Source organism: Amphibalanus amphitrite, unplaced genomic scaffold (assembly GCF_019059575.1).
Source record: "Amphibalanus amphitrite isolate SeventyFive unplaced genomic scaffold, NRLGWU_Aamphi_draft 000313F_arrow, whole genome shotgun sequence".
NCBI classification, from domain to species: domain Eukaryota; kingdom Metazoa; phylum Arthropoda; class Thecostraca; order Balanomorpha; family Balanidae; genus Amphibalanus; species Amphibalanus amphitrite.
The window spans coordinates 333,862-355,697 of NW_024881808.1; the positions used below are offsets into that span (position 1 = coordinate 333,862).

The following is a 21,836-nucleotide window of genomic DNA, read 5'->3' on the forward strand; positions in this document are numbered from 1 at the left end:
GGCTGGCCATTGTGCCACGCCCCTCGCGTCACACGCGTCTGAATGGCGTCGTTTACGCGGCCACCACCGGGTGTGGAGCGTCCATCGAGGGCCGCCCGGGGGGTGTGGCCAGCGTCTGTCATTGGTCCGCCGCGCGGGAGCGGCTCCCTGCGCCCCCGGCCGGGGATAGAGACCGGCCGCGGCCCGCCAGAAGACCTCTGTTAGCCGACAGCCAGCCAGCAGAGAGGGCGAGTCGCACACCGAGGTTTACCGGGCATCTCGCCGAGTCCGGGGCTGCCGTTCCAGACCATTCACTTCTGCCAGACATCACACAGCTTCTATCTAGGCACACGGGTCGGAGCGCAGCCTCCTCGACAATCAGCTCCTGTTAGTCAGTTCCGCCGCTGGTCGCTCGCTCCGTCCGCCGTCCGCCCAGCACGAGATGTCGCTCCTGCTGTGTCAGCTGATGCTGGCTCTTGTGGCGGCGCTGGCCTGCCGCTGCTGGAGCCGGCAGCTGGTCAGCCCGCCCCCTGACTGCATTACCGACATCGCCCGCCGACTCGGCTGGCAGACCATCAACCTCAAGTATGAAGCCAACTACCCAGGTGATGACTGGTGGTAGGCGTGTGGGTACTGGGATATGAGGGAGCCTTTCAACACTGCCCTTGGTCCAGAAATCCAGCCGCCTGTTTAAAAATTCACAATCATTCAGCACCCTTCGAGATATCAGTTGGGCCGTGGCATTGACCCTCCCCATCGCTCGCTCCCCAGTCTCCAGTCCCCAGTCACGGAATGATGGCGAGAGGTGCTGGCCGAGAGGAGGGTCGCTCGGCCCGCACCGCTCGCCATCATTCCGTGAATCGTTCCCGCAGCCCTTTGATCCAGTCCCGGTCCCCAGACTGCTAATCGCTGCCCCCCTCATGATGGCAGGTTCTATCACGATTTATTACAATCTTTCTATACCGTTGTTTTCGGCGCTGGACAGTGGACACTTCCTGGGCATTTGATTATTAAACCCTCTCCAGGGAGCGCATTATAGAAAACCTAAGTCAAACCTAAGAACATAGTCAGAAAGGCCTGTGAAAGAGCTATCGAATGCGTTTTTCCGCGACGCTGTAGCTCTATTGGTTCCCGAGTTACGCGTTGGGATAACTCCGATAACCGATATATTTCCATCATTGTTTTTGACGCTCTCTCGAATGCCGCTTGCCGCGTGTCGCTACGTGGCCCAGGAGCCGAGTTAGATGGGGGGGGGAGGGGCGTGAAAACGCCCCCCCCCCCGTCACAGAAAACTCAGACCACCTGCAGCACGGCGCATGTTAATTTGCTGTGCGAACCACAACGTTGCCTCAAGGTTCAATTTCAGATGCCTCGACCTACCGAAATAAGTCGTTGTATTTGACTTTAGAACATATCAATCTGAAAATTTCATCAAAGATCAAAGTAATCATGCACAACAAAATTATACGACTGTCCCTACTGCACCTGTAGGTCCTACTCTCGAAAAGAAACATAAGGCCCCGCCATCCCTGATGGCCGATACGGTGCGGGCTAGTCCGCCGATGAGTGTTATGCGGGGTTTACGGCCTATGGGCACGGCCTCCGGTCGACCCGGCCACTAGCTGCCCATACACTGCATTGCACTGAAATCCGCATTGTATCATATCTTAAATCGCTAGCTGCATATCTTTATTTTAAACATAGGCAACGTAACGTAACGAAGTCCTAGGTAACGGAAGTCGGAAAGTAAGGTCACAACGTCGCGTAAGTGACCTCGTGGCGTATCTCTTCTTTCAATATCAGCGGCCGCCCGCCGGCGAGGCATTATATACCTATTACATGATATACACTGAAATATCCTTATAAGTCTATTGACTGCTGGATAAAAAATGTATCCGTGACACTATACCTTAAATGACCTTTTCCTAACCCTCGCCCGTGTTGGTGTTTTGCCAGCCGCGAACGTAAGGTGGGGGGGCCCTTGGACCCCCCCCCCCTCCCCCTTTGCTGTTCGGCCCCTGATCGAGCTAGAGCATTGAGGAAAAAAAAACGAGCGTGTTGCCCGTGACGAGCGGAAGCCGGTGATACCCAAGTAAAAGGTCTTACGTCATTGGTTGACCTTCCAGGTCAAGTTAGGTTAATGATCTAAAAATCGGGAAAATCATAACCTGTCATAACTTCTGAGATTGAGATTGTATGGGGTTTTCGGGGTGCTGATCACGAATTTCACGTTAGTGTTGATCACAGATGATATCTTTACGCATTTAGGCCGGTCGCGTCAGGTCAGCCGGTAGGCGTCCTGTGTGGTATTCATAGTAGGTGTCAACTGTCAACTGTCAACCACCACTGACAGCTTGCTTCGTAACATGTTACAAATGCACCAAAACTACTTTGTAAATGTTCAAATGGTTGATGATAGCTCTTTAGCATAGCAGGCAAAACCGCTGACCGGAAAGCTGGCGGGATCGGGATATTAGCGCTAGAGCCATCGTCCGTTGCAATTTTCTGCTCATACCTACCTGTAATATCATTTGGTCAGCATAGGGCACAAGTAGAACTGATGTGGGGGATGTTACTGAAAACTTGGTGCCGGTATCAGCGTAACTTCAGCAGATATCTATAAGAAAAAAGATAGGAAGAGATCGTTTCTCCTCTCCCCATACCATACACACGCTCACCCCTACGGGGCATCGGCCTGCAGTTGTATGGTAACTATTGCTTCTGTTTCTTGCAGAATTTAACCCCATGTGGTGGGTTTCGTACCTTTCCCGGAACTCCTTCTTCGTGCACCCATCTACATTCTGCGAGCACTGTAATCAAGCGCAGGGCTTGCCGCCCTTCAGCAACGGAGGTCTGCTCTTCCGACCAACGCCACCCGGCTTCATAAATATCAATCGCATGCACCTGATACACGTGGTGGGCGACCCGGCCTGGCGTCCTCACGACGGCGCGGCCGGCTGGGTCAGCTGGCTGTACCGGGACGACAGCGAGCACTGGCGGCTGGTCACCCTCAACTGGGGACCCGACACCGGCAACTGGGTCCGCAAGGACGTCGGCCGCTGCGGCCCGCGCCACTTCATCGAGGACCGGCCCGGCCTGCTGACGTACGCCATTCACGTCGGCGACTGGCTGCTGCGCGGAGCCATGAGGGGACAACACTTGAAGATGGGGTTCGGCGCGGTGCCGCCTTCCAACGAAGGAGGAGTGGTGAGGTCCGTCGGCTACGAGGATGGGATCGTGCTGCGAGACGGCCAGCTACAGCACGGCCCGCAGGCGGACATCATCCAGACAATGTCCAACTCGCTCGGATTCAGCTTCACCGTCATGCCCGTCTTCCCGAAGGGAAACACGTCCGCGTGGAAGGAGCTGGTCAACGAGGTGTCTCGCTATCGGTTGGACATCGGCCTCGGCCTGATGGCGCCGACGCCTCAGCTGCGCGAAAGGGTATCGTTCCTCGAAGCGCAGCGGTACGTCACCACGTACGCGACAGTGCGCAAGCCGCGGCTCAACAGCGCTGGTTTCGACCCGGGCAAGCCGTTCGGCATGGACGTGTGGACGCTCATTGTCGCCACGCTGGTCATCTCCAGCATCCTGTCGTGGATCATCACTTGGCTCGTTCGTCGCTTTCGAGATGGCCACTCAACGACACCTTGGAAATCGCTCCCGGATGTCAGTTCTCACGTGCTTCAGGTTGCAGGCATTCTTTGCCAGCGAGGCGTCGAGCTCACGACCAACTCCTACGCCATCGGCACTCTGTTTCTGACGTTAAGTATGTTTTCGCTCCTCATCTACAACTTTTACACGGGTGTCATGCTGAGCTACATGGCCGTTCTAGTACCCGCGTCGCCCTTCTCGAGTCTCTCTGCTGCTACTTCCAACGGTTATCGAGTTCGTTACCAAGCCGGCTCGCAGCAAGAAGACCTGCTGCGCTCAAACTCTACCGCCCTTCTGCGGGATTTTCTGGCGCACAGCAGCCCCATCGTTCACTTCGGCCCAGAGGAGGACTACCCGGCTGTTGCGGAGGCGGCCACTTCGCCCAACGACATCATTCTAGCATCGGACGCCTTTCTGGCCATGGACGAATCGATGGCAGACCCTGCTTTCTGTCCCCTCTGCTATTGGCCGGAGCCGGTGGCGCAAACTCCTGTAAGCATGATCGCCACTCCATACCTACACAACTCATGGATGCTGGGCCGCTACCTGCGAGTCCTACAGGAAACAGGCGTGCTGAACCGGTGGCGGCGCCGGCTGAGGCGCTCCTATCTGGCCGGCTCTCGGCTGTGCTCCACGGAGCCGCAGGCGGCGCAGTACTCGCAGCTGGGGCTTCGGTCGGTGGCTGTCAGCTTCGGTCTGCTGCTGGGCGGTGTGCTGCTCTCGCTGCTGCTGCTCGTGGCCGAGGTGCTCGTGCACCGACTGACGGGTGGCAGCTCCCGCCGGCGACAGCTGGCGCTCACCGGGCCGCACCAGACGACCTTCAGCAGCACGAGACCGGGGCTTCTGGAGGCAGCGCCGACTCCCGGCGACGCTCGGCGATGGGGCGCGACAAACGGTCACCCTGATCAGTGGCACCAGATGCAGGATGAACAACAGCTGCTGCAGCAGTACTCGCCCGATCAATGGTCGAGCGCCAGAGGGCAGCCGCTGGCTCATCAGTGGCAGCCGGTCACATCAGAAACCGAGTCGGTTACTTGGCAGCTGACCTGGACAGCAACAAGGGCGACGGCATCGGACAGTCCGGAGGGAGGCAGCGGCGGATTCATGCCGAGCCACGGCAGCACGACGACCGGGTCATAAAGTCATCAAGGCTGGCGCCGGCACACAGATATATAGCTCCCTATACATCCCGCGACTGAAAAGCAGAAGCATAGACCTATGTATACCGCACACAGTATACAGATTACAGAGGAATACAGGGGTCTACGGCAGAAGCCATCATTTAACCCTAATCAATGTAAAGAAGGCATTCATGTTGAAAGCTGCTCAGGTTTACAGTTAGGCACTGCAGCTTTCATAGACAATATTTTTCTTGTAAACTCTTTGTAAAGAACCGTGTCTAGTTAATAGGTGATCGCTTGCTTGTTCCATGAGCGTTATGCCACAAGTTTAGTACGCAGTATAGTGCAGTGCATACACTACTTAGCACATACGTACTTAACGTCGTTATCTGCAGCCTTTTCTTATAAAAACAGGCAGATATTGCACAGATGATCAATGGACTCTCGGGAGACGTGTTGTCCCAATGATGGTAGAAAATGTTTTTCATGTGCTTCGAAGATGGTAAATATGCTACGATGTTTAGAAATTGCAATGCATATTGACAAATCAGCACAACTGCACATTATAGGCATGCGACTGGCTGGTGTTGTCTCAAAATGTGAATACATAAAACTTGCTCATCGACATTCTTTTGCGACATATGTCATGGTCAACTGTATTTCGTCAAAGAATGCCTGCCTTTTCTCTGATCAGATAATCTTAGTAACATTCAAAATGCATTCATAGGAATGCAATCCATAGGCGGCAATATTCTAAGGTTCACAACTGGTGATATTATTTTGCAAATGAACTATGTTTTATACTTTTCGTACTTTTCATTGCATGGACGCGAGAAAAAAACTGTTTCCGCATCGAAAAAAATCACCAGTCAAAAAAAAAAATCATGAAGACAATCCAAATATACGTAGCGAGATCCAAATCCTCCAAGATCAAGCTCCAAGGATTACTTCTTACATGGGATGGCATTGCAGCAGGGCATATTTTAACAAATTTTTACTGCGTCCCAAAGTTGAGCAGAGGGCACGTGCTACGACTAAGGGCACAGGGCATGGAACAGAGTAGGACACTGAGGAGGGCAGAAAGTAGGACACGGCAGGTTACAGGGCATGGCTCAAGACATTTTAGAGGAAAGGGTACAGGTCAGGGCACACAGCAGGGCACAGGTCAGGGAACCGGACAGGGCACAGGGCAGGGACGCAGTGGGTCAAATCAGCAGGGGCTACGTCCCAAGACGAGGGGCAGCGTCCCAGATTGGGACGCAGTAAGTGCCTTAAAATATGCCCTGCATTGCAGGTGAACATAAGCTGTCATAAAGCTTATCAATTTAGAGCTTATCAATTATATTATAGAGCTTATCAATTTAGGTGGGGCGATCGAACAAACGGAAGTAGGATTACCTATCGTTCTCAAAGGCTCCAAACCCGCGTCTTTTCCCACGATATAAGCCTTCTATTAAGTCCCACTAAAAAATGCCGAGAGTAAGCTTGCAAGTGCAATCAGGTTATATATTAACACATCAAGCTGTATCTGATAAAGCCCGAACCCACACTGAACTGGCAATGGCGCAAACAATGGCATGTGATGCGACTGTCGCAATAAACATGCTTAGCTTATCAAAGATCGAGTCGACCACGGGCGTGCTCAGCCCCATAGCACCGCCTTATGTGCAAGGGGTGTGTCCTTTACACCCCTTAGCAACAAAACACATTATCATCGTCTCATAGCACGAGAGCCAATATCAGATGACCCACCGCGGAGCAGAAGCCGATCGCTGTCCGAGGGCGGCCGTTCACCTTTCGGGCCTGTCGATGGGCACCAGGGTGCAGCCGAGCAGGCCCGGCCCGGCCCAGGAGCGCGGCGTCAGCTGCAGACTCAGCCGGCGGCCGGCGCGCAGCGCCGTCACCGCCAGTGGGCGGCCGGCGCTGTGGCGCACCACGCCGGCCACGTCCGACAGAGAGCCGAAGTTGTCGGCATTCACAGAGCCCAGTGCGGCCAGCTGGTCGCCGGCGCGCAGGCCGGCCTCGGCCGCCGGTGAGCCGTCTGTCACGGCCGTCACCTGCAGGAAGGCAGCCGGCGGCGTGGCCGAGCCGCCCGCCTCCGACGCCGTGCCGGCCTCCCGGTGCTGCGCGTGCAGCTGCGCCAGCCCAGCCTCGATGTCGCTCATCAGCGCACGGTAGTCGTTCTGCAGGCGGCGTAGCTGTGCTCGTGCATGCCGCACAGAGTAGACGTCGATGTCGGAGCGCGGATATCCCTCTGCATCCACCAATGGCTCGTCCATAGTGACGTTCTGTGATGTGAGAACATTGCTCAGAGCAGCAATACGGGAATCAAGCTGCCGTTTTTCTTCATTTAATCGCAGGAGGGACGCACGCAGAGCACTACATTCGTCATCACCACTGGCACCACCGGCAGTGCCTGCTTCCACTGAAGTCATATTGGTGATTGTCCCTGGAACCAGACAATTCAATCAGGGATGCAAAATGAACAAGAAGCTATCACAAACCAGATCTCTCACTAATGACATAAGTACAGTTTAGTACAGAATGGTGTTCTATTTATAAAAGGCAATCAGTTACTTGCTGCCTAAAATGGTAGTTTGAGCCAAAATTACTTCACGACTCACTGGAGTCTGGACTCAGCCTCAGGGCTGCACTGCATTACATCTGGCAAACCAAGCCACTTCCTGGAGTGGAACTCAGCCAATTTCACCATGGTGGGGGAAGAGGTATCAGACCACGACCAATCATCTTGATAATTAAGAACATCAGAAAGATGTGGAAAATGGCAATTACTAGCTGCCCAATATAGTTATATAACCAGGATACTGTTCTTCAGAATTTCATATATGATCTTGAGTTTTGATAAGCTCAAACCCAAAGTTACTGGAGAGTGGAGGTAACCAGGGCCCCGCTTCACCGGTGATAGCAGCACGCTGCTATTCCATTTCGCGAGCTGACGTCACACTTCTGGTAGTGTTGGAGGAATAGGCTTGTTGACGTCTCCGGAAACCAAATTTGACACGTGAAATAGCAGCGTGCTGCTATCAAGCTGCTATCACCGGTGAAACAGGGCCCAGAAGTAAAGGCCCATAAATTTCTACAATATTGACAACATTTCACAATTCACAAGCCAGTAAAACAATTGTGAACCAAAGGAGCTACAGTGACAGTGCAGCAAAAAGCACATTTGATAGCTCTCTCATGCCTCTTCCACTTACTTAGCTTGACCTGGAGACCTGACTGCTTAACCCAAACCAACCAGCCTGGTGACCCGACAGGTACCCTGGGGTCAAAGTTTTCACAGTTCACACCCAATGAAAAATTGATGCATGATAAGCTATGCCAAATTGTGTGGTACTGTGTGCCATGTTTTTCTCAAATCTCTACCCACATAAAACTGGAGATCGATCGGCCAAATATATTACATGTCAATGTACAACTGCCCACAGGGCACAGACTACATGTGCACCCACGTACCTACCATAGCAAAGGTCAGGGTGGAGTGGCTCAGCCTGTCCCTAACTTTACACAAACTATACTATAAATTGTGTTATAGCTAAGTCTCAGAACCTAACCCGCGCCCCGCTGGGGGGGGGGGGGCAGAATCTGCCCCCCTCCCGTTTTTCGCCAATAACTTCTAAACGCGTTACGCCAGCGACGTCAAACTTTCAGTACCTTATCATATATCAATTTAAGACATTCCCTGAAAATTTAAGCGAAATCCGTCAGAATTTTTTTTAAGAAAATGACATTTCAACGACGTCATGTTAGCCATTTTCGCCTAAAAAACGGCAAAATTTCAAACGCCGCTGACATCTTCATTTTTAAAGGAATCAAGACGTAACAAACCAGTATAACGCCTTTTGGGGCGACTAACGGAGCGAGCGAGAGGGTGAGCCTTGCACGTGCGAAATTTCGAGGGGGTACCTCCAGCTGACTTGTGCACGGCACCCTACTAACCGGTCTCTAGCGATGTGCCCAATTTGAGCGCAATCGGCCCAGCCGTTCTCGAGATCTGGAAGCGGCACCCTGCACGTGCGCACGTGCAAAATGGGTCCCAACTGACTTTTGCACGGCACCCTACTAACCGGTCCCTAATCATGTACCAAATTTGAGCGCCATCGGTCCAGCCGTTCTTGAGATCTGGAATCGACCCCTGCACGTGCGCACGTGCAGCAGCACCCCAACTCTGGCACATGAATATGCATTGCCTAGTGGGTGCCTACCTACATGCCAACTTTCAGCGCAATCGGCCCAGTAGTTACCGAGATATTGCAACAATTACAAAAGTGACACCTCTTCGTTTTGCACGTGGCACGTGCATAAGGGGTCACCCACGTGCATCGGGAATAGTCCAATACTTGGTAGAAGGAATGAAGCTACCCTACAAAAATTACCGCGTGTAAATCGGTCAAGTGGTTGCTTAGATATAAGCGTCGCAGAATCGTGACCACGGCCGGCCGGCCGGCCGCTCATACTCAGAAATTTCCGTTATTCTACGTAAGACTCCGCTCGCTTCGCTCGCTCCGTAAAAAGTTATACGTGATTCTACTTTGTCTATCAATAAATATCATTTTTGAAAATTTTGGATTTTGGCCCATTTTTTTCAAAAACGGATTTTTTTTGGGAAAATAATTATAAATCCAAAATTTAAAGCGTATCGAAAAAACCGGAATATATGTCAGAGAAGTGGTCTATGTGCATCTACATACCAATTTTTAGAAGAATCGGTTCAAAAATGTGGGAGTTAGGTATTCAAAATTTTATGACGTCACAACACACAATTTTTAAAACATGATTTTTTTTTTGAAGTTCTAGATTTCGTAGGGAAACAAAAATAGCACCATTCGATTTGCCGCGAAAAACTGCATCAGATAGTCACCTTTTTAGGCCTTAACAACCAACTTCAAAATTTGACTTCACTTGACCTGACCTCGACCTGAAATTCATCTAGAGGTGGTCCATATCACTTATTGAGTGTGCCTATTGAATTCTATGAATAAAATGACCCATAAAACATGTGTCGCACATGCCCTTTTCTATATTTTGTTTTTGGTGACCTGACCTGACCTTGACCTTGACCTTTGAATGATATTGTATGCAACAAATATTGTCATGGTAGCCTAAGAACACGTTTTGGGCAATCAGTCTCAGTCCATTCTTCGGCAACTACGGTGCAAGGCCAATACCTACTGTAGAAACTTGCATTTTGTACCCTTGACCTGACCTTGACCTGACCTCTCTGACCTCCTTAAGCAAAAAAAATTGGGCTCTTAAGATCCGCCTTGTTGAGAGCTTTTGATTGCCATTTTCCCCGTCTTTCTACGACCATCGATTTGGAAGTTAGACAGGGGGGGGGGGGCAGAATCTGGGACGACGGTGAAAACAGGGCGCCTGGGGCGAGTTGATCAAAGTTCGTGAGATTTTCACGTGACGTTTAGCATGTAGAAGGCCCACGGAGGGGGACCGGGGAGAAGTTCCAAATGTCACGTGACCAATATCACCTCCGGCGCCCTCCGCCCTCCGGCGGCTCCGGCGCAATATTTTTTTTCAATATGATGTACCTATTTAAAAGAAGTTGGATTTAAGGAAAATTTGGACGTAAACTTCGAACATTTAGTTGATGGCGTAAAACAATATTGCGGCAATCGTGCGCCAGAATTGCCCCTAAGTCAGCAGTATGACGTCATCACATTACGTCAGCTCACGCAATTTGATAGCAGCGTGCTGCTATCACCGGTGAAACAGGGCCCAGGACTGCGGAGTCAATGGATTTTAGGGTGACTCAGACTCCGACTCCGGCTTTAAAAATCGACTCAGACTCCGACTCCGACTCCGGACGGTTCTATTAAAATCCATATCATGCAATACTGAAGCTCATAATGGATATGTTTTATCTTGCCTGAAACGATCCTTTGTGCGTTCCAGGGCTTTGGGTTGCAAATATGCATAAAAACAATATTAAGAATTAACAAGCAGGTTCTGGGGAATTCAACGTCTTCTGCTTCTTTCTCTGAAAACGTTCATCCAAAACAGCAGTGGTCATTTTTTCGACAAAATCTAATTTCGAGAGCAGTATCGTCAATTCAACAGGTGCAGTGCATGACGTGGAGCCAGACTCTGACTCCGACTCCGCAGCCCTGCTCCTAATCTTTCAGAATATTTCATAAATGAAATATAAAAACACCTACCGTCCGACCGATAATTTCCAGCTCACGCTTGAATGCTTGAAACGCGCATGACCACGTGAAGACTTGCGTGAAGACACGTCAACGTAGCACTCGAGGGACGACGGTGAAAACAGGGCGCCTGGGGCGATTTGATCAAGGTTCGTGAAATTCACACGTGACGTTTAGCATCGTAGAAGCCGTAGAAGGCCCACGGAGGGGGAGAAGTTCCAAATGTCACGTGACTAATATGCCCTCCGGCGCCCTGTTTTCACCGGCGTCCCACTCGAGCAATACACAGCTCGGGCATGGATTAGGTATTCCTGGATGGGACACTCCGCCGATTTTCCGACCACCCGGCGGCGGCGGCGGATTTCCCGACGGCGAGGGCGCTGGCGCCATTTTAGCATTGCGGGCTATGGGCGGAGCGTGTCTTTTGGTATACTTTTGTCGTTTATTACTTACCTATAACCGATTTTGATGAAAATTTTTGTGAACCTGGTAGAACAGGAATTGAGGAATGTCATGGGAATATTCTTTTCCCAGTTTTGATTTAAGAAGTTGCTTAAATTCTGCTGACAAGTGAGGGTTCGTGATTACAGCCGAAGAGCCAATGTTAGAATAAAGTTAAGTTTTATGCGATAACATGAAAATAAGTTGATATTTGTATTAAATTATCAATAGGAACTTGTTTGACTGCCGAGGAACGATGATATTTGATGATAAATTGCATCGGCAAGTCAAGAATACCGGCTCAGTTTATGGGCATCAGGTAATGATTCCGTATGTGATAGTGACTAAATGTAGCCATAATAATTATAAGAAAGGACTAAAAATTATGTTAAAAGTGTCTGAAATTGTGTCTTATGAGCTAAAGTTCGCTAATTTCGCCCTCCATTACCGCGTTTTTAGCACGCAAGCCGGTGCGGCGGCCGCCGGCGCACTCGCCGCCGATGTTTCGGAGCTCCGCCACCAGGGCGGCCGCTTGGTCGCCGGCGCTAGTGTTGGGGAATAGGGAGTGTCCTATCCAGGGCCCTGTTTCACCGGTGATAGCAGCACGCTGCTTTTACACGTGTCAAATTGAGTTTCCATGGAAACATCAACAGGCCCATTGCTCCAACACTACCACAAGTGTGACGTCAGCTCGCGCAATTTGATAGCAGCGTGGTAGCAGCGTCCCGCGAAACACCGCCCAGGAATACTTCATCCATGGCTCGGGGCAATTTACTTTGAGGAATGGCTGGGATCATTATAATTTAGCAGCTTGTCTATCACATGAAAATAGTGATAAGTAATTGGATAGTTTTCACAAAATTTGAGTGTTCAGGTCTTTATATCTATGGTTCAGGTAGTTTGCAGTATTCAAAATTAAATTTCATCAATTTCAAATTATTGCTTGGTAGAGTAACGCTAAAATAACAAGTCAACTTTAGATGTTTCCAGTCACGTGACCATTGGCTTTGTAGGAATTTTATTTATAGTCACCGTGGAATTTAGCAGCTTGTCTATCACATGAAAATAGTGATAAGTAATTGGATAGTTTTCACAAAATTTGAGTGTTCAGGTCTTTATATCTATGGTTCAGGTAGTTTGCAGTATTCAAAATTAAATTTCATCAATTTCAAATTATTGCTTGGTAGAGTAACGCTAAAATAACAAGTCAACTTTAGATGTTTCCAGTCACAATGTTTCTCTCCTTGACAGAGGCTTTCATGGCGCAGGTGAATTCGTTTCCCTCGGGAACCCAAGCCCGCTGTTCCCCAGCTTTGCCCCAGCCCAAGGCGGTATAAGAGCCCCAGCCAACTTATACGGCCTTGCCCCAGCCGTTGCTTGGATGGTTTACCCAAGATTGAGATACCTACCTAGAAGAAACCCTCATCTCTTTCCCAAGTTTCAAAGCCTAGCAACATTTGTATTGTTGGAAGTTTTAGTGCTTGCCTTTGCTTGGGAAGTCTGAGCCAGCTGCTTCAATAATGTTTTCCTGAGCCTTTGAACAGTTTTCATGGCTTTGTGGCTTTGTGAGAGAAATTGACTGACTGTTAAGGTGAACTCTAAACTGCGACTGCTGTGGTGCCCTTAATTAATCGAGATGGCTGTTTCAGGTGTGATTTGTGTAATTCAATGGAATAGAATGTAGACTTACGAAGATATTTTGTTTGCAAGAAGTTCATGTAAGTCTCAACGTGGCCGCCAGTGGCAGTGCCAGTGACTTGCGCCAACTGTTGAGGGCATTCCGATTCTGATTCAGGTGTGTTAAAATGTTTTCGGAAGAACTAAGGTCTGTTGAAGCTGATTTTATGATATCTGCACTTGAAGATTTGAAGGAGGAACAAAGGATAAGTAAAAATGGTGGGTACTAGGTACCAGTGCCGGTTAGTCCTTACTCCTTACCTACATATGTTCTGTTTTTTTCCACTTTGCTGCTGAACATGTGTGTGAGAGACAGTGTTGCCGCGGCCAGATTTTACAGCGTACCAAGAGCGCATCCAAATCGTACCAGATTGGCTGTTTCTGGCTGCGTACCGTACCAGATCGTAGTAGGTCAAAACGTTTTTAGTTCATTACTATAAAAATAGCCATAATTGCGGTATGTTCATGCCAGTAAGTAATTTATGACCCATTTGACCCAGTAATTCGACTCATTCGTCTCCCCGCGTCGCTTCATACAGGCAGAAAGGTGCTCTTCTGAAAGCCCGAATTCATGTGTAGGTACCTAAAATTGGCCTAAAAATAAGATCGAAATTCTGCCCTTTCGAGAGGGGGAGGGGGCACTTAAGTGTACCGTTGAGACTGGCGATTGTACCCAGGATCCTAGCTTGCAGGCGTATATTCGAATCCAGTATGAGTAGAGCATGGGTCCCGAAAAATTCTTCAGAAACTAGAGAAATTCTCGCGGGGCAAGACGACTGTCAAACTAGCAGCGAGTCCAGCAGCGAGAAACGGGCCATCCCGATTTAGCTGAAAATTTGCTCACAGAGCCTTCTCAGCACGCTGATTCCGAAAATCATGGTCTCTAGGGTGGGAATCTTTACCGTTCTCGAGATAGAACCCTCTAAAGTTTTCGACACCCATGACCGGGCCATCCCGATTTGTCTAAAAATTGGCTCACAGAGCCTTCTCAGCACGCTGATTCCGAAAATCATGGTCTGTAGGGTGGGAATCTTTACACCGTTCTCGAGATAGAACCCTCTAAAGTTTTCGACACCCATGACCGGGCCATCCCGATTTGGCTAAAAATTGGTTCACAGAGCCTTCTCAGCACGCTGATTCCGAAAATCATGGTCTCTAGGGTGGGAATCTTCACCGTTCTCGAGATAGAACCCTCTTAAGTTCTTACCACCCATGACCGGGCCATCCCGATTTGGCTAAAAATTGGCTCACAGAGCCTTCTCAGCACGCTGATTCCGAAAATTATGGTCTCTAGGGTGGGACTGGGAATCTTTACCGTTCTCGAGATAGAACCTTCTAAAGCTCTTACCACCCATGACCGGGCCATCCCGATTTGGCTAAAAATTGGCTCACAGAGCTTTCTCAGCACGCTGATTCCGAAAATCATGGTCTCTAGGGTGGGAATCTTTACCGTTCTCGAGATAGAACCCTCTAAAGTTTTCGGCACCAAAGACCGGGCCATCCCGATTTGACTGAAAATTGGCTCACAGAGCCTTCTCAGCAAGCTGATTCCGAAAATCATGGTCTCTAGGGTGAGAATCTTTACCGTTCTCGAGATAGAACCCTCTAAATTTCTTACCACCCATGACCGGGCCATCCCGATTTGGCTGAAAATTTGCTCACAGATCCTTCTCAGTTCTCAGCACGCTGATTCCGAAAATCATGGTCTCTAGGGTGGGAATCTTCACCGTTCTCGAGATAGAACCCTCTAAAGTTTTCGACACCAAAGACCGGGCCATCCCGATTTGGCTGAAAATTTGCTCCCAGAGCCTTCTAAGCACGCTGATTCCGAAAATCATAGTCTCTAGGGTGGGAATCTTTACCGTTCTCGAGATAGAACCCTCTAAAGCTCTTACGACCCATGACTGGGCCATCCCGATTTGGCTAAAAATTGGCTCACAGAGCCTTTTCAGCACGCTGATTCCGAAAATCATGGTCTGTCAAATCGACCGGGCCATCCCAGTCAAATCGGGATGGCCCGGTCATGGGTGGTAATAGCTTTAGAGGGTTCTATCTCGAGAACGGTGAAGATTCCCACCCCAGAGACCATGATTTTCGGAATCAGCGTGCTGAGAAGGCTCTGTGAGCAAATTTTCAGCCAAATCGGGATGGCCCGGTCATGGGTGGTAAGAACTTAAGAGGGTTCTATCTCGAGAACGGTAAAGATTTCCACCCTAGAGACCATGATTTTCGGAATCAGCGTGCTGAGAAGGCTCTGTGAGCCAATTTTCAGCCAAATCGGGATGGCCCGGTCTTTGGTGTCGAAAACTTAAGAGGGTTCTATCTCGAGAACGGTTAAGATTCTAACCCTAGAGACCATGATTTTCGGAATCAGCGTGCTGAAAAGGCTCTGTGAGCCAATTTTTAGCCAAATCGGGATGGCCCAGTCATGGGTCGTAAGAGCTTTAGAGGGTTCTATCTCGAGAACGGTAAAGATTCCCACCCTAGGGACCATGATATTCGGAATCAGCGTGCTGAGAAGGCTCTGTGAGCCAATTTTCAGCCAAATCGGGATGGCCCGGTCTTTGGTGTCGAAAACTTTAGAGGGTTCTATCTCGAGAACGGTAAAGATTCCCACCCTAGAGACCATGATTTTCGGAATCAGCGTGCTGAGAAGGCTCTGTGAGCCAATTTTCAGCCAAATCGGGATGGCCCGGTCATGGGTGTCGAAAATTTTAGAGGTTTCTATCTCGAGAACGGTTAAGATTCCAACCCTAGAGACCATGATTTTCGGAATCAGCGTGCTGAAAAGGCTCTGTGAGCCAATTTTTAGCCAAATCGGGATGGCCCAGTCATGGGTCGTAAGAGCTTTAGAGGGTTCTATCTCGAGAACGGTAAAGATTCCCACCCTAGGGACCATGATATTCGGAATCAGCGTGCTGAGAAGGCTCTGTGAGCCAATTTTCAGCCAAATCGGGATGGCCCGGTCTTTGGTGTCGAAAACTTTAGAGGGTTCTATCTCGAGAACGGTAAAGATTCCCACCCTAGAGACCATGATTTTCGGAATCAGCGTGCTGAGAAGGCTCTGTGAGCAAATTTTCAGCTAAATCGGGATGGCCCGTTTCTCGCTGCTGGACTCGCTGCTAGTTTGACAGACGTCTTGCCCCGCGAGAATTTCTCTAGTTTCTGAAGAATTTTTCGGGACCCATGCTCTACTCATACTGGATTCGAATATACGCAGCTTGCAGTGAAGGAGCGAAAATTGCCACAGTATTATGCCAGTGATAATGGAAAATTATTATTTGTTGGGTGTCATTTAGTTTTCCAACCAAATCGCACAATTTTGGGTCACTGATTCAAACAAGGCTCTTTCCTTATCACTTCGACCGTCGACGGAACTCACATTTCACTGTTCACAATACAACTCCGATTTCCAACTCACGACACAAACTCTTATATGGCCTTGGATACAACCTTTAAAGGGACCCTCCCACCTTCAAAAAAGTTAATGAATTGGCATGAAAGTGGTGTCGCTCGGTTCAGAAAGAGCAAAAACGAATATCTACCAAATTTCATCGAAAAATATTCACCGGTTTTCAAGATATTAGACTTTTACTTTTGTTTACTTTTTGGGATCTCCGCTGTTCCTAGCGACTTTATTTGAAAGTGTGGCATTTGTTGCGCGCAAAGCAACATATACCACCGCGTGCTACCAAACGTTTTAGTAAAACATTTAAAAATCGTTAGATCTCCGCTGACGTCACAAATTCTAAGGGGGCATACCAATGCATTAGCCCCTTAGAATCCGAAAACTGCAAGTTTGAAATTCCATATTTCCGAATTAAAGCATTTTTCGATGTTGTGAGTGCCCAAACCGGTATTTTCAGGCCATGGCCACCAATTTGGCTATCTCAACTCAAAACTAATGTTAAGGTGGGATGGTCACTTTAAGAATCTTGGATACAACTGCCTCAGCCTGCAGCCGGCGGCCCGTCCTTGGCAGCCGGCGTGGCGCGCGAATTTCCCACTTGTTTACTTCTGCTAGCACACGCAACAGTAATAGGTAGGCCTATTAATAATTCCGAATTTGATGCATGACAAATTATGATAAGAAACACCATCCTCCCTGACTAAAATAATTGTTTTTTTTAGCTCGAAAGAAATATTAAAATGCCAAGAATGCATTTCGGCGAAAAAGTACCAGATTTCGTTCCGGCGTACCTCGGTACCAGAAAGGTCGAAAAAGTACCAGATCTGGTACTATAGTACCAGGACGGCAACACTGCAGTCAGTGAGAGAGTTGTTGATAGTGGGATTATGTGTCATGCTTTGAGATCATTTTTGCCTGAGAGTGTCAAAACTGTTAAAATTTAAAGTTAATTTTTATGGCATTTCTGAAAAAGAACTAACATTACCATATAATTACTATCATAAATATTAGAGGTGGCAAAATGTGGACCCGGGGACCCGGTCTATGGAACCGGTCTGGACCCGGATGGGTCCAGACCGGGTCCCCCAAAATATTTGGCCGGGTCCAACCGGGTCCTATCATTCCCCTGTGCTTTAAGGTAAGTGTTGATATCTTTAACGCTTTGGCAAACATGGTTGATGCAGTTTCCAGTTCATAAGTCCCAATTCCACTTTTGAATTCTAATATTCCTGCAGATTGGGCTACCTATTCTATAGCATACTGGTCAGTCTTCCTTCAATTTCTTATCTTGTCACCTACAACAAAGCAAGCAAGTTCTAACTGCAAGCCATAGGCGGCGGAACGGGGGGGGGGCACCGTGCCCCCCCCTTGAATTCTGCAAGGGGGGCACCAATAGCAAGGTGCCCCCCTTAAATTTGATGTATTAGTACCAGTGGCGGATTCGGGAAAACTCCAAGGGGAGGGCCATGAATCGAAGTGGTGCCCCTACCTATTCCCAAAATTAAAACCTCAACGGATTTCGGCCACTTAATTTTGGTGGTGCCCTATTTTCAGTTTTTTTATTTTCCTTATTTCTGGTTAGTCATGTGATGACTGATGCCCCTCCTAGGCCGCTGGTGCCCCTGGAAAGACTGTGGTACCTACCTACCCTGCCCCCTGACAAGCCTACGGTGGGCCCTGACATGACTTACATAGGTGCCCATGGGCCCTGACCGGCCCGTGGTGCCCCTGACAGGCCTGTGGTGTCCTTGCTAGGCCTGTGATGTCCCTGGGCCTTGGCAGGTCTGTGGTGCCCCTGGCGAGCCTGTGGTGCCCCTGTTAGAACGCAGGTGCCCTTGACAGGTTTGTGGTGCCCCTGACAATCCTAAAGTGCCAACGACAGGCTTGTGGTGCCCTTGACAGGTCCATGGTGCCCTTGCGAGGCCGGTGGTTCCCCTGCGAAGCCAATAGTGCCCCTGGTAGGTCTGTGGTGCCCCTGGAAGACCTGTAGTGCTTTTGCTAGGCCGATGGTGCTCTTGACAGGCCTGTGGTGCCACTGACAGGCCCGTGATGCCCCTGCTAGGCCTGTGATACCCCTGGCGGGCCTGTGGTGCCCCTGTCGGCTGTTATGCCTGTGGTGCTCCTGGCAGGCATGTGGTGACCCCAGGCCCTAAGTCATGACCCATGTGATCTCCCCACTGGGATTCGCCACTGATTAGTACTGCGATGGCTTCTTGGGAATTTGATACATGTAGGATAAATGGAATTTATCAAACGACAATAAGGAAGAGACAAACACATAGGTACTTGAGGATCAGCTTAACCCTCGCTGGCACAGGCCATTTTGAGTCCTTCGACGGCACAAGGGGGGGGGGTACGACCCCCCTCGCGTTTGGCCCCTGATGGAGCTAGAGCTTCGCGGAAAAAACGAGCGTGCTGCCCGTCACAAGAGGAAGCCAATGATACCCAATTTTAAGATCCTAGGTCATCGGTTGACCTTCCAGGTCAGGTCAATGACCCAACAATCGGGAATATCGGGACCTGTTAGAAAGTCGTAAAGTGTGGCTGCTAAGGGCTTTTCCGGGGTGCTGATCACGAATATCGTTTTAGTTTTGATCACAGATGATGTCGTGAAGCGTTTAGACCAGGTCGGGTCCGGTCAGGTCAGGTCAACCGGTAGGGATCGTGACGGGTATTCGTAGTACCTGTCATCCGCCTCTGACAGCTTCGTAACATGTTACGAAGGCACCAAAACTACTTCGTAAATGTTCCAATGGTTGCTAAACTCGAATTCAGCTCCAAAAACTAGCCTAGAAACATGTAAAACTCGAAAAAGTGAACCGAGGTCACCAAAAGTCAATGACCTGACCTGACCTTCTGGTGACCTTGACATCCACCCTTATGCATGGGAGCAACATCAAATCACATGTTTGAACGTTTGAAACCACGAAAAGCTTGCAAACGCGCGGCTAATGCGAGCCGACATACGCCGAATCGCGATTCCGGCCAAACATGGTCTCAGAAAAGAGGTCACAGGTCAAAGGTCATTTGGGTCAGGGTCATGACATTTTCAGGGTAGGTGTAAAATTGATCAATGCGAGGGTACTGAAAGTTTCGTCGCGATCGGCCCCTTTTACGCGAGTTATTCGCGAAAAACCTTAGGGGGGGTGCATCAACCCCCCCCCCCCCCTGTGCCGGCGAGGGTTAAGGTTAACCACACATACGGGGGTGAACTGCCATTTTCGTTTTGTAAAAAAAAAATCATCGTGTCAGGGCTGTGACGAAAAATAAGTGGCCTAAATCCGATGAGAAAACAGGATTTGGGGGTACCCTAGGTTTGGCTCCTTGAGCTGGTGCCCCCCCTTGTCTCAAATCGTTCCGCCGCCTATGCTGCAAGCAGTCCAAAAAAATATTTCACCAAATGTTTGTACATATCACTTCCATTCAGCTTGCTGTACACACCCAACAATATTTTGGGCTGTAGAAATCAAATACCAATAACATATGTAGACAAGTATGACTGAAATCCATTTATAATGGACACAAATCCAATTGAAGCAAGGCTGACCAGTGGCAAATCTTACCTGCCTTTGGCCTTTACCTGCCTAATCTTTACCTGCCTTGACATTGGCATACCAAAGCCACTGTGCCCACCGGAAATCGGAGTCCATGTTTGATACCTATGTCCTTGGTTTGATATTTAAATACATTTCATAACTCAATCAGCTTTGAAATTATTTATATCTGTATGAAATGAATCCAAGGCATTCTCCAGAAGCCGTGGTATTGACCAGATTTTTAGCCAGCTGGCGCCGTATGGTGGCGCTGGCAGAGCGTATAATACTAGCGCTCTACTAGCGCCATCATACGGCAACAGCTGGCAAATAACTGAGTCAAGAGCCCTGATCGGCGGCCGGCTAGTACTCTTGCCCGCGCTCACATACGTGCACGTTACCCCGGCAACGGGCTATTGACCAATGAGAAGCGAGAAAAGTGTTACGTCACTGCGATTTTTCATATACCTGTGCCCCCCGGACGTGACGTATACCGGGGTTACATGAGCGATCCGTTCCAAATACGCACTACGCTAATGCGCATTAGCTCCCCACAAACGTATCTACGGCACCGGTTACATGAGACTAATTCGTTTTATCTACGTCAAACGGATCTTGTTTGGCTCACCCGGGCTGACTCCTCGACGGCCGGTAATTCGCATCACAAACGGAATAGGATTAGCGTACAGTCATGGCGCAGTTGCGGCATTTACCGGGACGACTGAACTAAATTTTAAATACTTTTATCATTTGATAGGCTCAAAAACATTTAAAATTAACATGAAATCAAAAAATGAAAACAAAGTTTTCTTGTTTTAAGTCAGTGGGCACTGATTCGCCATGCAGCGACAGCAGGGTGGTCAGAAAAAATTATCTATCAAAATATTTCATTCATTTTATTTCATATGCAAAGACTAAACCAAAATACCAACATTTTTTTGCTATTTTCTACGAGGCAGCCAATAAAAAAATGCTTAGTATTTTGCATTTTGACGCTTCCAGTCAGCAAAGAATAGTTCTTGTGAAATACGGCCCGAATCGTGTGCCTCAGGCCTGGTGGTTACATGAGCGATCCGTTCCAAATACGCACTACGCTAATTCGCATCAGCTCCCCAAGAACGCATTCGGTGCACAGACTACATGAGCAAATTCGTATCAGTGACGTCAAACGGATCTACACCTTTTTACACTCAACTTAAAATAAGTCACATTCAAATTAAAAAAGGTCAAATTCAAATTAAAAAAGGTAACAATCAAATTAAAAAAGATCACACTCAAATTAAAAAAGGTCACATACAAATTAAAAAAGATCACACTCAAATTAAAAAAGCTCACATTCGATTTAAAAAAGGTCACATTCAAATTAAAAAAGGTAACATTCAAATTAAAACTGTATTTCGTTTACCCTTTTCCAGCCATATATTTTGGCAACCGCTTGGCCGATTCATCAGCGGTCTGGAGCATCAGATAGCCCAATCATTTTAAAAACTGAATGACTGTTTTGATGTATCCGGGTAACCGTCCCGGCGCGTGGCTCTCTCTCAAATGCCAAATCAGGAGCGTTTAAATGGCTTCGCTCACAAGTCACATATCTTTGCAAGGATTGGAACGTTTATTATGAAACTCATGGCTTGTATAACTATTCTATTTTACTTACCTATATGGGTTCCATGCGGCAATAAATTATCATGTGTCACGGTCGGGGTGCTGTTGCACGTGCGCATGTGTGGGACCCGCTTATGTATCTCGAGAACAACAAGGCCGATTGCACTCAGAGATGTTACACAGATGGGGACCGGCTGTCTGGGTGACTATCATGTCAGTTGCTGTCTCATTTTGCACA

The 21,836-nt window shown here is 48.8% G+C and overlaps 2 protein-coding genes across 5 annotated transcripts; one reads left to right on the plus strand and one right to left on the minus strand.

Moving 5' to 3' along the window:
- Window positions 1-421: 421 nt before the first annotated feature.
- LOC122388190 lies at window positions 422-5,350 on the plus strand. The gene is made up of 2 exons (XM_043379047.1): window positions 422-584; window positions 2,714-5,350. The coding sequence occupies exons 1-2, from the start codon at window positions 422-424 to the stop codon at window positions 4,771-4,773; spliced, it is 2,223 nt and encodes a 740-aa protein (XP_043234982.1). The 3' UTR covers window positions 4,774-5,350.
- Window positions 5,351-6,234: 884 nt separating this feature from the next.
- Window positions 6,235-20,160, minus strand: LOC122388216 (26S proteasome non-ATPase regulatory subunit 9-like). 4 transcript variants are annotated; one of them, XM_043379098.1, is made up of 2 exons: window positions 20,056-20,160; window positions 6,235-7,203 (listed from the first exon to the last, which is right to left on the minus strand). In XM_043379098.1, the coding sequence occupies exons 1-2, from the start codon at window positions 20,108-20,110 to the stop codon at window positions 6,545-6,547; spliced, it is 714 nt and encodes a 237-aa protein (XP_043235033.1). In that variant the 5' UTR covers window positions 20,111-20,160; the 3' UTR covers window positions 6,235-6,544. The 4 variants fall into 4 exon arrangements, with proteins under 4 accessions (XP_043235033.1, XP_043235036.1, XP_043235034.1 ...); XM_043379101.1 differs by lacking the exon at window positions 20,056-20,160 and adding an exon at window positions 10,946-11,058; XM_043379099.1 differs by lacking the exon at window positions 20,056-20,160 and adding an exon at window positions 10,657-10,811.
- Between the last annotated feature and the right edge of the window lie 1,676 nt (window positions 20,161-21,836).

Excerpts from the sequence above, each read along its gene's own strand:
- LOC122388216 (XM_043379098.1), bottom strand. The coding sequence starts at position 20,110 with ATGGACTCCGATTTCCGGTGGGCACAGTGGCTTTGGTATGCCAATGTC. Across the intron at positions 7,204-20,055 it reads GTATGCCAATGTCAAGGCAG|GGACAATCACCAATATGACT; the intron begins GTAAAGATTAGG and ends GTCTGGTTCCAG.
- LOC122388190 (XM_043379047.1), top strand. The coding sequence starts at position 422 with ATGTCGCTCCTGCTGTGTCAGCTGATGCTGGCTCTTGTGGCGGCGCTG. Across the intron at positions 585-2,713 it reads GTATGAAGCCAACTACCCAG|AATTTAACCCCATGTGGTGG; the intron begins GTGATGACTGGT and ends TGTTTCTTGCAG.